The sequence below is a fragment of the Mustelus asterias genome, unplaced genomic scaffold, assembly GCF_964213995.1.
Source record: "Mustelus asterias unplaced genomic scaffold, sMusAst1.hap1.1 HAP1_SCAFFOLD_102, whole genome shotgun sequence".
NCBI lineage: Eukaryota > Metazoa > Chordata > Chondrichthyes > Carcharhiniformes > Triakidae > Mustelus > Mustelus asterias.
This window is the reverse complement of record NW_027590149.1, coordinates 282,729-297,103: the sequence shown is the minus strand read 5'-3', so window position 1 is coordinate 297,103 and position 14,375 is coordinate 282,729. Positions and strand designations below refer to the sequence as shown.

The following is a 14,375-nucleotide window of genomic DNA, read 5'->3' as shown; positions in this document are numbered from 1 at the left end:
GTGAGCAAACTTTACAATGTCTGCATCTCACAGCTCTGTCTTTAACTGGGAGCCTCTCTCTGCTCCTCTCTTTAACTTCAGGGAGCAGTCGCTTGTTCAGATTCAGGTTCTTTTGTCTCTTTGACTTCTGTCTTCCTGGAACTCCTCTTTTCCTCCTTGGTTTCTGACGGTGATTTATCTTGTGGGTCCTGCTTTCTGAGTCCCTGCATTGCCCTGCCTCTCCTGGCAGCCTCTGTGAACTCCATCTCGCTTCTTGGGTTAACTGGTTGCAACTGAAACTCAGTGTTTCTATCATTCATTGTGGACTTCTGAATAGAAACAACCATTTTTTTAACCTCTCTAACTCTGACAATGTCGTAAACCTTAAATTAAAATGCAGGGACACAAAAAACCCGCAGGCAGGCAGCTTTGTTTAACACGAAGTGAAATTAAAGTTTTGGCTTTTTCTTAACACACAAGCACAGAAACACAAATTAAACTTAAACTCATGAATTATTATCTGATCCCTACAAACATAAACTATTTCACAGCAGTAAAGCCCAAGATGCTGTATTCTTTATTAACTGCTACCTACACTTACTCTGCCAATGGCAATGATCAATGTGCATATACGTCCAGTCCCTCTGATCCTGCACTCTGTTAACTATTCTACCGATTATTTTATATTCCTTCCTCATGTGCATGTTTCCTGAAAGTATCACCTCAGCCGTCTCTGCATTGAACTTAATCTGCCACCTATCTGTACACTCCACTATTGTCTGTTTTTCAGTCCCAAGCTCTTCTCCTCACAGTTTACGACGCCTCAAAGGTTTCTGTGATCAACAAACTTTGAAATTTTCCTCTATACTGCAAATACCTAGATCATTCATATATATCAGGGAAAAGCAAGGATCCCAATACTGACCTCTCGGGTTCTCCACTACCGACATCCTCCAGCCTGAAAAATACCCATTATTCATTGTTCATCCAATTTTGTATCCATGTTGCTACTTTCCCAGTTATTTTATGAGCTTATGCCACAAGTCTGTTGTGTCACTGCATCAGATGATTTTTGAATCTCCATGTACACCACATCAACAGCAGAACCATCATTGAACCTTTCAGTTGCTTCCTCCAATTCACAGCAATATAAAGCCAGTCGAAAACGGCATTTCTTTTTACCAACCAATGAATTTAGTTTTCTGTGTGTCATTATTAGATTCACCATTTCCCTTTTGAACTCAGCGTGGGCCGGCTCAGAGTAGCTGAATGATCAACTGACCCTCGGACCCTCAGCTAAGTTTAACACTACTGCTCCAGGCTGGAGCCGCAGACTTGACTAAATTGGATTGACCCAGTCTTTTCGGTTGTGGTTACTACCTCCTGGCCCTCTCTTCATCCACTCCAACAAACTGAGATAGCTGGGAATTAAACCCGTATCAACTGCTTGGAAAGCAACTATGCTCATTATTATATCACTGTCATTGCATTTAGTGACTCCTGTGGTGTAGGTGCTCCCACAGAGCTGTGAGAAAGAGAGTTCCAGGATTTTGACCCAGTTACTGTGAAGGAACGGTGCTATATTTCCAAGTCAGGATGGTGTGTATCTTGGAAGGAAACTTCCAGGTGGTGATGTTTCCATTCATCTGCTGCCCTTGTCCTTAGGGATAGAAATCACAAGATTGGAAGGTGCTGTGTAACGAGCCATTGGGAGTTGTTGCACTGCATCTTGTAGATGGTACACACTGCTCGCTCTGTACCTCTGTGGTGGATGGAATGAATGTTGAACGTGGAGCACTAGTCAACAAGCAGAGTTATCCTGGATGGTGGCGAGCTTCCTGAATCTTGAGCTGCACTCATGCAGACAAGTGGATGGTATTTAATTAAATTCCTGACATGTGTCTTGTCGATGGTGGAAATGTATTTGGAAGTCAGGAGATGAGTTACTTTGTGCAGAGTTCCTGGCCTTTAATCTTCTCTAAAATCCAGAGTGTCGATATGTCAAGTCTGTTTCTGGCCAATGGTAGCATCGAAGGTGCTGATACTCAGGATTCAGGTGATGATTATCCCATTGAATGTAAAGGGAGTTGATTGTATTCATTCTTGGTGGAGATGGTCATCGCCTGGCACTTGTCAGCCTTCCTTGAATATTGTTCAAGCCTTGCTAAATATGGACAGGTCCTGCATCACTGTCTTGCGGAGTTGAGAATGGTGCTGAACGTTGTGCAGACATCAGCAAACATCTCCACTTCTGACTTTATGATGGATGAAATTTAATTGATGAAGTAGCTGAAGATGGTTGGGACGAGGGCACTCTCCTGAGAACTTCCTGCTGTCATTTCCTGGAGTTGAGATGACCCTCTCTTCACCCACTCCAACAAACTGAGATATCTGGGAATTAAACCTGTATCAACTGCTTGGAAAGCAACTATGCTCACAATTATATCACTGGAATTGCATTTAGGGACTCCTGTGGTGTAGGTGCACCCACAGTGCTGTGAGAAAGAGAGTTCCAGTATTTTGACCCGGTCACTGAAGGAACGATGATATATTTCCAAGTCAGGATGGTGTGTATCTTGGAAGGGAACTTCCAGGTGGTGATGTTTCCATTCATCTGCTGCCCTTGTCCTTCCAGGGATAGAAATCACAGACTGGGCAGTGCTGTGTAACGAGCCATGGTGAGTTGTTGCACTGCATCATGCAGATGGTCCAACAACCATAACTAACTTCCTTTGTGCTGGTGTTGCTCCAACCGGCAGATAGTTTTTTTTCTCTCATTTCCATTGACTTCAGTTTTTCTCTGGCTCCTTTTTGCTACATGTGGTCATATTCTGCCATGATGTCAAGGGCAGACACTCTCATCTCACATCCTGAGTTCAGCTCTGCTGTCCGTGTTTGCATCAAGGCTGTAATGAGGTAGGGGACTGAGTGACCCTGAGTAAGCACAAGCTCAGAGTCAGCGAGCAGGTCATTGCTAATTAAATGCTGCTTGATAGTCTCGATGACGCCTTCCTCTGTTGGTGATTGAGAGGAGACTGATGGGGTGGTAAATGGACAGATTGGATTTGTTCTTTCCTTTTTGTTTACGGTCATATCTGGGCAATTTCCCACTATTTTAGGTAAACATCAGTGTCGTAGCTCTACTGGAACAGCTTGGCGAGGAACAGAGCAACTTCTGGAGCAGTAATCTTCAGTACAGTTACTGGAATATTGTCAAGATCTGTGGTCTTTGCAGTATCCATTACCTTTAGCTATTTCTTGACATTATGTGGAGTGAATCGAATTAGCTGATAAATATCTGTGATGCTGGGGACCTCTGAACGGTTTAGCCACTGAAGTTAGTTACTAATATTTGAGCCATATCTTTTGCACTGATGTATTAGTCGTCTCCGTCATGAGGATGGGATATTTGTGGAGCCTCCTCCTTCTGTTATTTCATCATCCACTATCATTCACAACTAAATGTGGCAGGACTGCAGAGCTTACATCTGAGCCGAGGAAACCAGAATTTCCTGAATGAGGAAACCTGCTGCTGGAAAATCTCCAGTCAAACTGTCAGTGATATGAAACCGGGTTTGCGGATAACCCTTTCCCTGGGCGGCACAGTAGCACAGTGGTTAGCACTGCTGCTTCACAGCTCCAGGGTCCCGGGTTCGATTCCCGGCTCGGGTCACTGTCTGTGCGGAGTTTGCACATTCTCCTCGTGTCTGCGTGGGTTTCCTCCGGGTGCTCCGGTTTCCTCCCACGGTCCAAAGATGTGCGGGTTAGGTTGATTGGCCAGTTTAAAAATTGCTCCTTCGTGTCCTGAGATGCGTAGATTAGAGGGATTAGCAGGTAAATATGTGGGGGTAGGGCCTGGGTGGGATTGTGGTCGGTGCAGACTCGATGGGCCGAATGGCCTCCTTCTGCACTGTAGGGTTTCTATGATTCTATGATTCAATGTGAGGATCGACTGGAAGTAAGAACTCATGGTAATTCCCGGAGATAGAACACGAGCCAGACCTGCAGAAAATGTAGAGCCTGTTTACTGTGGAATGTAGCGGGAGACACCCCTCCCCTATAAACTAATCAAACAGAAACATTTCAACTTTCTAATGGGAGAATAATCTTTCCTTGTTGTATAAAATTTAGGGGATGGACCTTAAAGCAACAGTTAGCACAGTTTCACACTTTAACTCACCCTGAGATATTATACAGATGATACAATGTCAATAGTTAAGAAGCACAGGGAATCCCGAGGGATCCACTCTCACAGCTTTATCATTTAACCCTCAGTAAAATGTACAATTCTCATAAAATCCTGGATTTATGTAACAGCAGAAATGATTTGAATTTTTGGAATCTTGGCAGGGTCAGTGAGATTCAGGAGGGTAATTCTGATGATCAGGAAATGAGACCAGAATGTGGGACATGTTTAGACGTTACTTGCTTGTTCACAGGATGTGGGCATCACCACCTCTGGGGGCCATTAGCAGTGGGAAATAAATGCTTGTCTCGCCAGCGACACCCATATCCCATGGACAATTAAACAAAATATACATTTTGAGAGGTGTAAAAGTGGTTTCCCCCAGGAGGCAAACCAGTGGGAGTTAATTGTTCAATTGTTTCAATGCTGACTATTGCCTTTTCCATTCAACAGAAAGGGTTTGATATTATCTAATTTAATATTGTCACATTTTATTAGTGCCAAAGCATACCGTACATAGGGAAGGAAAGGAAAGAGTCCAGAATGCAGTGTTACAGTCACAGCTGGGGTGCAGAGAAAGATCAACTTGGATGAGATATAATATCGTAACTTGAATCAGGTCACCACTCGTTTCTGACACAAAAATAGATCCAGCTATTTTTTCTGCTGAACATTAATCTGAATTTAATGTGTTTCTCACTTTCTCCATTTAGTCTGTTTCGCAATGAAGTGGGAGATTCAGGAGTGAAACTACTGTCTGCGGCTCTGAGGAATCCAGAATGTAAAATACAGAAACTGGAGTAAGTATCAGACTGTGTGAGATTCTGTTAATAATCAGTGGATGGTCTGACACTGTAAATTATTATCAGTGTCAGTAATAGTGTCATTAATAACCATTCCACATCATTCCTGTCAGTATTCGTGTTAAACACCACGGATTCGCTCTGATTCCTGAAATCTTTCTCTCTCTGATCTCCAGTTTGGAGAGTAACAGCCTCAGATATTCTCACCTCTGCTCTCAGTACAAACCAGTCAGTGATGTGTCTGAACCTGAGTTACAATAAACTGCGAGATTCAGGAGTGAAAGAATTAACTAATCATTTATAATTATTCTCAAATCCATTCATGAGAATAAAAAAGATGGACAAAACAATTAAATGTTTATAGAATTCCCAGATATGGCTGGTCGCATGTTCAGTTTAGTTTAATTTGTCATTCAGATTATAGATGTTTATGTCTGTCGGCTTCTCAGTTTGATTAAATGTAGAAAACTGCAGTATATCGGTGAGGCAGATTACAAACTACATGGAATTCTGATGAGTTTTATCCCGAGGGATCCACTCTCAAATTTACGTTAAACGGAGCTTAAGGAGCATCTGAAAAGAGAATGCAGAGATGGAGGTGGGGAGGGTTATGAAGAGAATTCCAGAGCTCACAGCCCAGCAGTTCAAGGCACAGCTCAGCTGGCAATGGCAATAATCACTGTGCAGAATAGTCTGAATGACGTCCCTATTAATAATGGACATTGTTTTTAAGAACACAAATAATGATACTAAATATACCATTGCTGTCAGTATTTGTGTTATTAAAAACACTATCCGCTATTAGTAGACACAAAATAAGCTTGGGAGCAAAGTTGGAGACCATGAAATAAAAGAGACAAAGGCAGCCTGGATATGAAGTTATCTGAGTGACAGGAAACAGGCAGGAGAGGTGAACTGTACCTTTTCATTTATCGGAAGCTGACAGTGGCTTTCCCCAGCAACCAGTACTGTGTTACTCCGACTAATTTTCTTTACATGTACTACCAAATGAGACTTGGGTTTATCTAAAGATGAGATGTGAAGCTCCAGCACACGGCCACCAGACCACAGAGCGGACGCAGCATATGAGACCGAGCTCAATCACACCAAAACCAATGGATCAGATCAGAGATCTGCTGTCTTGCCATATCCAGTCATAAATAGTGTTAGACATGCCACAAAATGTTGGACATGCCGGTTACATTAGGCAACAAGGTGGCACAGTGGTCAGCACTGCTGCCTCACAGCGCCTGGGACCAGGGTTCAATTCCGGCCTTGGGTGACTTGATGTGTAGAGTTTGCACATTCTCCCAGTGTCTGTGTGGGTTTCCTCTGGGTGCTCCAATTTTCTCCCACAGTCCAAAGATGTGCAGGTTCGGTTGATTGGCTATGCTAAGTTGTCCCTTGGTATCTCAGGGTGTGTAGGTTCCGGGGATTAGTGGGCCATATATGTGGAGTTACAGAGATAGGGCCTGGATATGATATTCTTTCAAAGAATTGGTGAAGACTCGATGGGCCAAAGGGCCTCCTTCTACACTGTGGGAATTCTATGATTCTATAAACATGCCACAAGAATTCCATCATTACTGATGAGGGAACCCAGAGCATCAGTGCCATCTTCAGCCAGAAGTGCTGAGTAGAATGATTAATCTCGGCCTCCTCCTGAGGTCCCCAACATTACAGATGACCATTTGATTCACTGCATGTGAGGTAAAGAAATGACTGAAGGCACTGCATACTGCAAACTCTGTCAGCCTGGCTGTACCCCAGCAATGGTACTGAAGAATTGTGCTCCATAACTAGCCATTCCCCTGGCCAAGCTGTTCCAGTACAGCTACAACACTGGATCTACCGGACAATGTGGAAAAAAACAGGGCAAATCCAATCTGATGAATTGCTGCTCCATCAGTCTGCTCTTGATCATCAGAAAAGTGTCATCCTTCCAGTGCCTCATGAACATCACTGCAGGAGTTCCTGAGGGTGATGTCCAAATCCCAACCACCTTCAATTGCTTTATCAATGTCCTGCCTTCCATGATAATGTCAGAAGTGAGGATGCTCACTAATGATTGCACAATGCTCAGTACTGTTCACAATTCCTCAGAGACTGAAGCAGTCCATGCCCATAAACAGCAAGACCTGAACAAAACAGAAAATGCTGGAAAGGCTCAGCATGTCTGACAGCTTCTGTGGAGAGAGAACAGCTAACCCTTCGAATCTGGATGACTCTTCGACAGAGCGAGCGTCTTAAGCTCTGAAGAACTTTCAGGCTTAACCTGATAAATGGCAAGTAATGTTTCACTGCACAAATGCCAGGCAAGGACCATCTCCAACAGACGGGAATCTAACCATAATTCCCTTTACATTGAATGGCAGCACCATCGCTGAATCCTCGACCATCAACATCCTGAGTGGTGGGGGCGCACTGGGACCATTGAACAGACACTGAACTGTAAACACTATGGCTCCAAGGGTAGATCACAGTCTGGGAATTCGGAGATGAGGAACTCGCCTCCTGTCTCCCAAATTTTTCCCACCATCTCCAAGGCACAAGTCAGCAGTGTGATGGAATCTGCTCATCTTGCTGGATTGACTGCAGCTTCAAAAACACTGAAGAAGCTCATCCATGGAAAAGAAGCCCACTGGATCAGCTGGCCATTCACCAAACTAAACATTGACTGTCTCTACCACTGACGCACAGTGGCAGCATTTTACCACATACAAGGTGGAATGTAGCAGCTCACCAAGGTTCCTGAGCCAGTATGTCAAAATACAGACATAACAAAGTGACCAGTTACAACAAAGTATAATCCTGTGAAACCCAAGGAAGCAACCCCACCATGACAACCACCGCCATCCCCGCACTTTCCGCTGAGCTGCAGGCAGCATCTTACCTCTCTCCTCTCCTCTGGGGATTTCGATGACCGTGGCCTTTGTCCTCAGATTTCCTGAGTCCTGGAAGGATCCGGCCAACTGCGGGTCCTCTGCACAGATGCTGGAGTTGTCTCTGTCATCATAGCTTCGTGAGGTGCTTGTGTCACAGTCGGAGCAGAAGGGGACCCACTGCCCACACCAGAGGCATCCTGAGAGGAGCTCCCGAATACTGCAGGCAGCCGCTCCTCTATCCATTCAGGGCAAACTGGACCCTCCCTGCTCAGCTGGGGAGGTCCTGACAGTTACTCCAGGCACATTTTCCCACCCCTCCCGCAGCCCGTGTTCCACAGAGCTCATGGAGGTGGTGAGAACATGCAGGTTCATGTGTATTTCCTGTGGGTGATAGGCTGGATGTGACTCTCCATGAAGGTCACCAATGTCTCTGTCGAAGATGCTATTTGTGCTCAGACCTGAGACATGGTAACGCTGCTGGCCTGGATTGACTCCTCCATCCTTTGTGTATGGATACACACAGCCTTTGGAAACTCCTCCAAATGTTAAAGTATCCTACGCTCCAGCTCCAGTATCTGCTGCATAGTCACATTTCATCTACCTGAAGCTGACAATGACCTGTCCTCTCGAGAGTGTGAGTGAACTCAGCTATTCCTGCCTCCATCAGCTGCTCGGGTTTGTGTGTGCTGCTCTGTGCTGCCAGATTGTAACCCCTTTGCTAATCGTGAGAGACATTATCTGCTCTGGCGGACGTTATAGAGTATAATGTGACAATCCATCCTCTGACCCCTCCCCATCTTCAGAGCTACACGCCTGTCTCCCGCTCACCGCAGCTGTTGATTTGTGAGAGAGTGAAGAATGTTAGAGGGTAATACACATTCCAACATGTCCTGGAGACTGTTCCTAACCCAGAGCTCCATGTGACCAATAGAAGAGACACAAGCACCAGGTTTTGGACTCAGCAGCAGATCCTCTCCTGTGCCCATCCACTCACTCACTCACTCCCTCTGGATCCACAACCCATCTCACCATCAGCGATTGCCCACCCAGCCTCCAGGTCTCCCAGCTCCAGCACTGCATCTTCCATTGGCATAAGGCTGACACAATCCAGACACTGTCACTCTTGGCTCCTTCTCTGACGCTCTGTGCCCTCTTCTACAAGAACATAAATTTCCCTTGTTACTCACCCATCAAAGACACACACAAACCTGACGCTAATTTAGACTGCCCATCATGGGACCACCAGGATGGTCACTCAGTGTCGGCAGTGCAGCAGCCATCTCTGACTGACTCTTTACTCAGAGAGCGGTTGGGGTGTGGAATGGACTGCCTGCTGTCATAGTGAAGTCGGACACTTTAGGAACTTTCAAGCAGTTATTGGATAGGCAGATGGAGCACACTAGAATGATAGGGAGTTGGATATTGGACAAAGCTCGGCACAACATCGTGGGCCGAAGGGTCTGTACTGTGCTGTACTGTTCTATGTCCTATGTTCCATGTAACCCTTCACAGAGAGGCTGACATGTTCCTGAAGATTGATGCTGCTGTCTGGACATTGCCAGTGTCTGGGTGGAGATGGTCTTTCCACAATTTCTCTTTCATCCTTATTCACATATCAGCCTGTAGGCTTAACGCTCACCTTGTCAGAACATATCAGATTATTCATCTTTTGCCTCATTGCAGCCACTGCTCAGACCCTTGGCAGTGTCTATCCAGACTTGCTTGGGTTGATGTGACAGGTCTCCTTCTCCAGTCCTGAGGGAACAGAACCTTCCTCCAAACCGAAATAGCCTTGAGAATTTCCGGGGAAGTGTCAGCGAATTGGGTTTAATCTGCCTTCTGCCATTTCAGCTCTTTGTTCATTAACCAGGGCTCCCTCACTGCTCCCTTCAGAGCCTTTAAAAGTGCTGCTGGCTGCCTTTAAATCTGGTGCCAGCTTTGCCAGAATTGTGCTGTCCCCTGCAGCCAGTGGTTAAGCTCTGGAATGCGCAGGGATTTGGGGGAAGGTGGGAGAATGCCACTTAGTGAATTGCTCATTCGGTGAGTCAGTGCAGACACGATGGGCCGAGTGGCCTCCTTCTGCTCTCTAACAATACTGTGATTCTGCCTGTGCTGCCTGAGTGGATGGATTTCCCGAACCTGTCAGACATTTACTGTGCCCGTTCTGGCTCTGTGTGGAGTTGGTTAGTTCAGTTGGTTCGGTGTCTCCAGCGTGATGTAGAATGACGCTGTTGTTGAGGGTTTGGTCCTCGTACTGGCTGTGGGGTTAATGGAATCCCAACTCTTCCCATATCCCCACGTTTACTAAGTTGTATCCCTGAAGCGACATGTACCAAATTGTGTCTCTTTCTATTGGAGAGATTTCATTGGGGACTGTGGCTACTAACACTGTCCACACGGCAACATCACCAACTTCCAGTTGAAATATCGATAACATTTTCAACCACTGTCTCCACAGAATTCTTACGGAGCACAATGAGGCCATTTGGCCCATCGTGTCTGCACTAGCTCACCAAATTGACATTCGAAATTCGTGTCATTCTCCAGCCTTTTTGTCGTATCCATTTTCGTAGCTCATTGCCTATCTTCAAAAAATCATCTAATTCCTTTTTGACTGCTTCGATGCAGCCGACCTCCACCACACTTCCCGGCTGTGAATTCCAGACCCGAACCACTGGCAGTGTGAGAAAGGTTTCTGTCGCATCATCTTCAACCCCACCACACACTCCATTCCTGAGCCCCAGTTAGAATACTCACTGTCTCCATCTCCTGGTGTCCCTGTCTAACTGCACTCAGTTACCCCCTCACTGTCTCCATCTCCTGGTGTCCCTGTCTAACTGCACTCAGTTAGAATACTCACTGTCTCCATCTCCTGGTGTCCCTGTCTAACTGCACTCAGTTACCCCCTCACTGTCTCCATCTCCTGGTGTCTCTGTCTAACTGCACTCAGTTAGAATACTCACAGTCTCCATCTCCTGGTGTCTCTGTCTAACTGCACTCAGTTAGAATACTCACTGTCTCCATCTCCTGGTGTCCCTGTCTAACTGCACTCAGAAGACTCATTGAATGTCCCGCGCTGTACATTATTATTGTTAATGATCTTATTCTTAAAAGCACTGTGGATTTACCCTGATTCCTGTTATTTTTCTCTCTCTGATCTCCAGTCTCTGTATTAACGATCTCACCGATTCTTGTGCCGAGGACCTGGCCTCTGCTCTCAGTACAAACCGCTCACTGATAGATCTGAATCTGGGTGTCAATAAACTGGGAGATTCCGGAGTGAAACTGCTGTCTGTGGCTCTGAGGAATCCGGACTGTAAAATACAGGAACTGCAGTAAGTAGCAGACTGTGTGAGATTGTGTTTATAATAACTGAATATTCAACAATATAATTTCACCGCTGGTATTTGTATAAAAAACACTGCCCATTACTATTGGCGTCAGTTATGAATCAGGAAAACTGCTTTTCCTCTGACTCCTGTTGCTTCTCTCTCTGATCCCTGAGCAATGGGATGTCAGTCCCACAGATCCTTATGTTGAGGGAGTGGGGGAATAATGTTATGGTTCACCCTCTGAGGTCCAGTCATTGGCAACTGCAAACTGTATTGAATTTCTACCTTCGGGTGTGCTGACTCTCAGAATCCCCAACCTGATCCAATCACATGACTTCATATTATAAGAGCCGACAGCTTTGACAAATCAACAGAAAAGGCAATGAGGGACAATTCGCCTGGGAGCAAAGGTCGCCAGTCACAAATCTGATAGGTTTGTGGTCACAGCACAGCTGAAGTAACGTATATAGTTTTGGTCACCTTATGAACGTATTTTATAAACAATTGAGAAAATGTTGGCTTGAGTCTTTCATAGCATGCCAGGCTTATCTTATGAAAAAATATAGAAATTATTCGTCCTATACTCACTGCAATTGGGACGAACCACAGCTGATCATGGTCGGCAGGGTGGTAGAGCTGTTAGCACTGCTGACTCAGAGCGCCAGAGACCCGTGTCAATTCCGGCCTTGGGTGACAGATTGTGTGGAGTTTGCATGTACTCTCCGTGTCTGCGCAGGTTTCCTTCAGTTACTCCAGTTTCCTCCCACATGCCAAAGATGTGCACGCTAGTTTGAGCGGCGATGGTAAATTGACACTTCATGTCAGGGGGATTTGCAGAGTTAATATGTAGGGTTACTGTTATAGGGCCTGGGCGGGATTGTTGTTAGTGAAGGATTGATGGGCCGAATGGCCCACAGCTTGTCTGGACTTGCAGAATCTCACTGGCTGTCCTGTCTGGAGACAATACACATCTCTTTAACCTGTGCTTAATGCTTCCTCCATTCACACTGTTTGTACCTTTAAGACTTGATTATCTGAAAAGACTGCACTCCAGTTATTATTCTGTAAATTGAGTTTGTGTCTCTGTATGCCCTGTTTGTGAGCATTTCTACACTCCACCTGACGAAGGGGCAGCACTCCGAAAGCGAGTGGCATTTGCTACCAAATAAACCTGTTGGACTTTAACCTGGTGCTGTTAAACTTCTGACTGTTCCTAACCCAGAGCTCCATGTGACCAATGATGAACACACAAGCTCCAAGTTATGGACTCAGCAGCAGAGTCTCTCCTGTGCCCATCTATTCACTCACTCACTCTCTCTGGATCCACAGCCCATCTCACCATCAGCGATTGCCCACCCAGCCTCCAGGTCTCCCAGATCCAGCACTGCATCTTCCATTGGCATAAGGATGACACAATCCAGACACTGTCACTCTTGGCTCCTTCTCTGACGCTGAGTGCCCTCTTCTACAAGCACATAAATTTCCATTGTTACTCACCCATCAAAGACACACACAAGCCTATGGTGCTGCCAGACTGCCCATCATGGGACCACCAGGATGGTCACTCAGTGTCGGCAGTGCAGCAGTCATCTCTGACTGACCGGAATCCTTCACAGAGAGGCTGACATGTTCCTGAAGATTGATGCTGCTGCCTGGACATTGCCAGTGTCTGGGTGGAGATGTTCTTTCCACCATTCCTCTTTCATCCTTATTCACATATCAGCCTGTAAGTTTAACGCTCACCTTGTCAGAACATATCAGGTTATTGATCCTTTTGCCTCACTGCAGCCACGTGCTGCCTGCTCTGGCCCTCGGCAGTTTCTATCCAGACTTGCTTGGGTTGATGTGACAGGTCTCGTCCTCCACTCCTGAGGGAACAGAGCCTCCCTCCAAACCGATATATCCTTGAGAATTTCCAGGGAAGTGTCAGTGAATTGGGTTGAATCTGCCTTCTGCCATTTCAGCTCTTTGTTCATTAACCAGGGCTCCCTCACTGCTCCCTTCAGAGCCTTTAAAAGTGCCGCTGGCTGCCTTTTAATCTGGGGCCAGCATTGCCTGAATGGGGCCTTCCCCTGCAGCCAGTGGTTAAGCTCTGGAATGCACAGGGTTTTGGGGGAAGGTGGGGGGATGACACTTAGTGAGTTGCTCATTCGGAGAGTCAGTGCAGACACAATGGGCCGAATGGCCTCGTCCTGCTCAGTCACAATTCTGTGATTCTGCCTGTGCTGCCTGAGTGCACGGATTTCCCGAACCTGTCAGATATTAATGTGCCTGTTTGGTTATATGTGGAGTTGGTTAGTTCATTTGGTTTGGTGTTTAGAGTGTGATGTAGAATGATGCTAAATCTGAGGGTTTGGTCCTCTTACCGGCTGTGGGGTTCATGGAATCCCATCTCCTCCCATTGCCGCACGTTTATTAAATTGTATCCCTGAAGCTACATGTAACAAATTGTCTCTCTCTCTATTGGAGAGAAACACAAAGAACAAAGAAAATTACAGCACAGGAACAGGCCCTTCGGCCCTCCAAGACTGCACCCACCATGCTGCCTGACTTAACTAATACCCCCTACCCTTCCGGGGACCATATCCCTCTATTCCCATCCTATTCATGTACTTGTCAAGACGCCCCTTAAACGTCACCACCATATCTGCTTCTACTACCTCCCCCAGCAACGAGTTCCAGGCGCCCACTACTCTGTGTAAACAATCTGCCTCGTACATCTCCTTTAAACCTTGCCCCTCGCACCTTAAACCTGTGCCCCCCTAGCAATTGACTCTTCTACCCTGTGAAAAAGCTTCCGACTATCCACTCTGTCCATGCCTCTCATAATCTTGTCGACCTATATCAGGTCTCCCCTCAACCTCCGTCGCTCCAGTGAGAACAAACCAAGTTTCTCCAACCTCTCCTCATAGCTAATGCCCTCCAGACCAGGCAACATCCTGGTCAATCTTTTCTGTACCCTCTCCAAAGCCTCCACATCCTTCTGGTAGAGTGGCGACCAGAATTGAACACTATATTCTAAGTGCGGCCGAACGAAGGTTCTATAAAGCTGCAACATGACTTGCCAATTTTTAAACTCAATGCCCCGGCCGATGAAGGGAAGCACACTCCACCACACTTCCCGGCTGTAATTCCAGACCCGAACCACTGGCAGTGTGAAAAAGGTTTCTGTCGCATCATCTTCAACCCC

At 46.1% G+C, this 14,375-nt stretch overlaps 1 protein-coding gene across 1 annotated transcript in view; it reads left to right on the top strand.

Annotated features, from left to right (window-relative positions):
* Positions 1-14,375, top strand: part of LOC144484372 (NACHT, LRR and PYD domains-containing protein 12-like) — a 71,849-nt gene that overhangs the window by 16,716 nt on the left and 40,758 nt on the right. The window contains exons 4-5 of the mRNA XM_078202894.1: positions 4,879-4,965; positions 11,018-11,188. Of these exons, the coding sequence (XP_078059020.1) occupies positions 4,879-4,965; positions 11,018-11,188 (258 nt within the window). The remainder of the gene's footprint in view (positions 1-4,878; positions 4,966-11,017; positions 11,189-14,375) is intronic.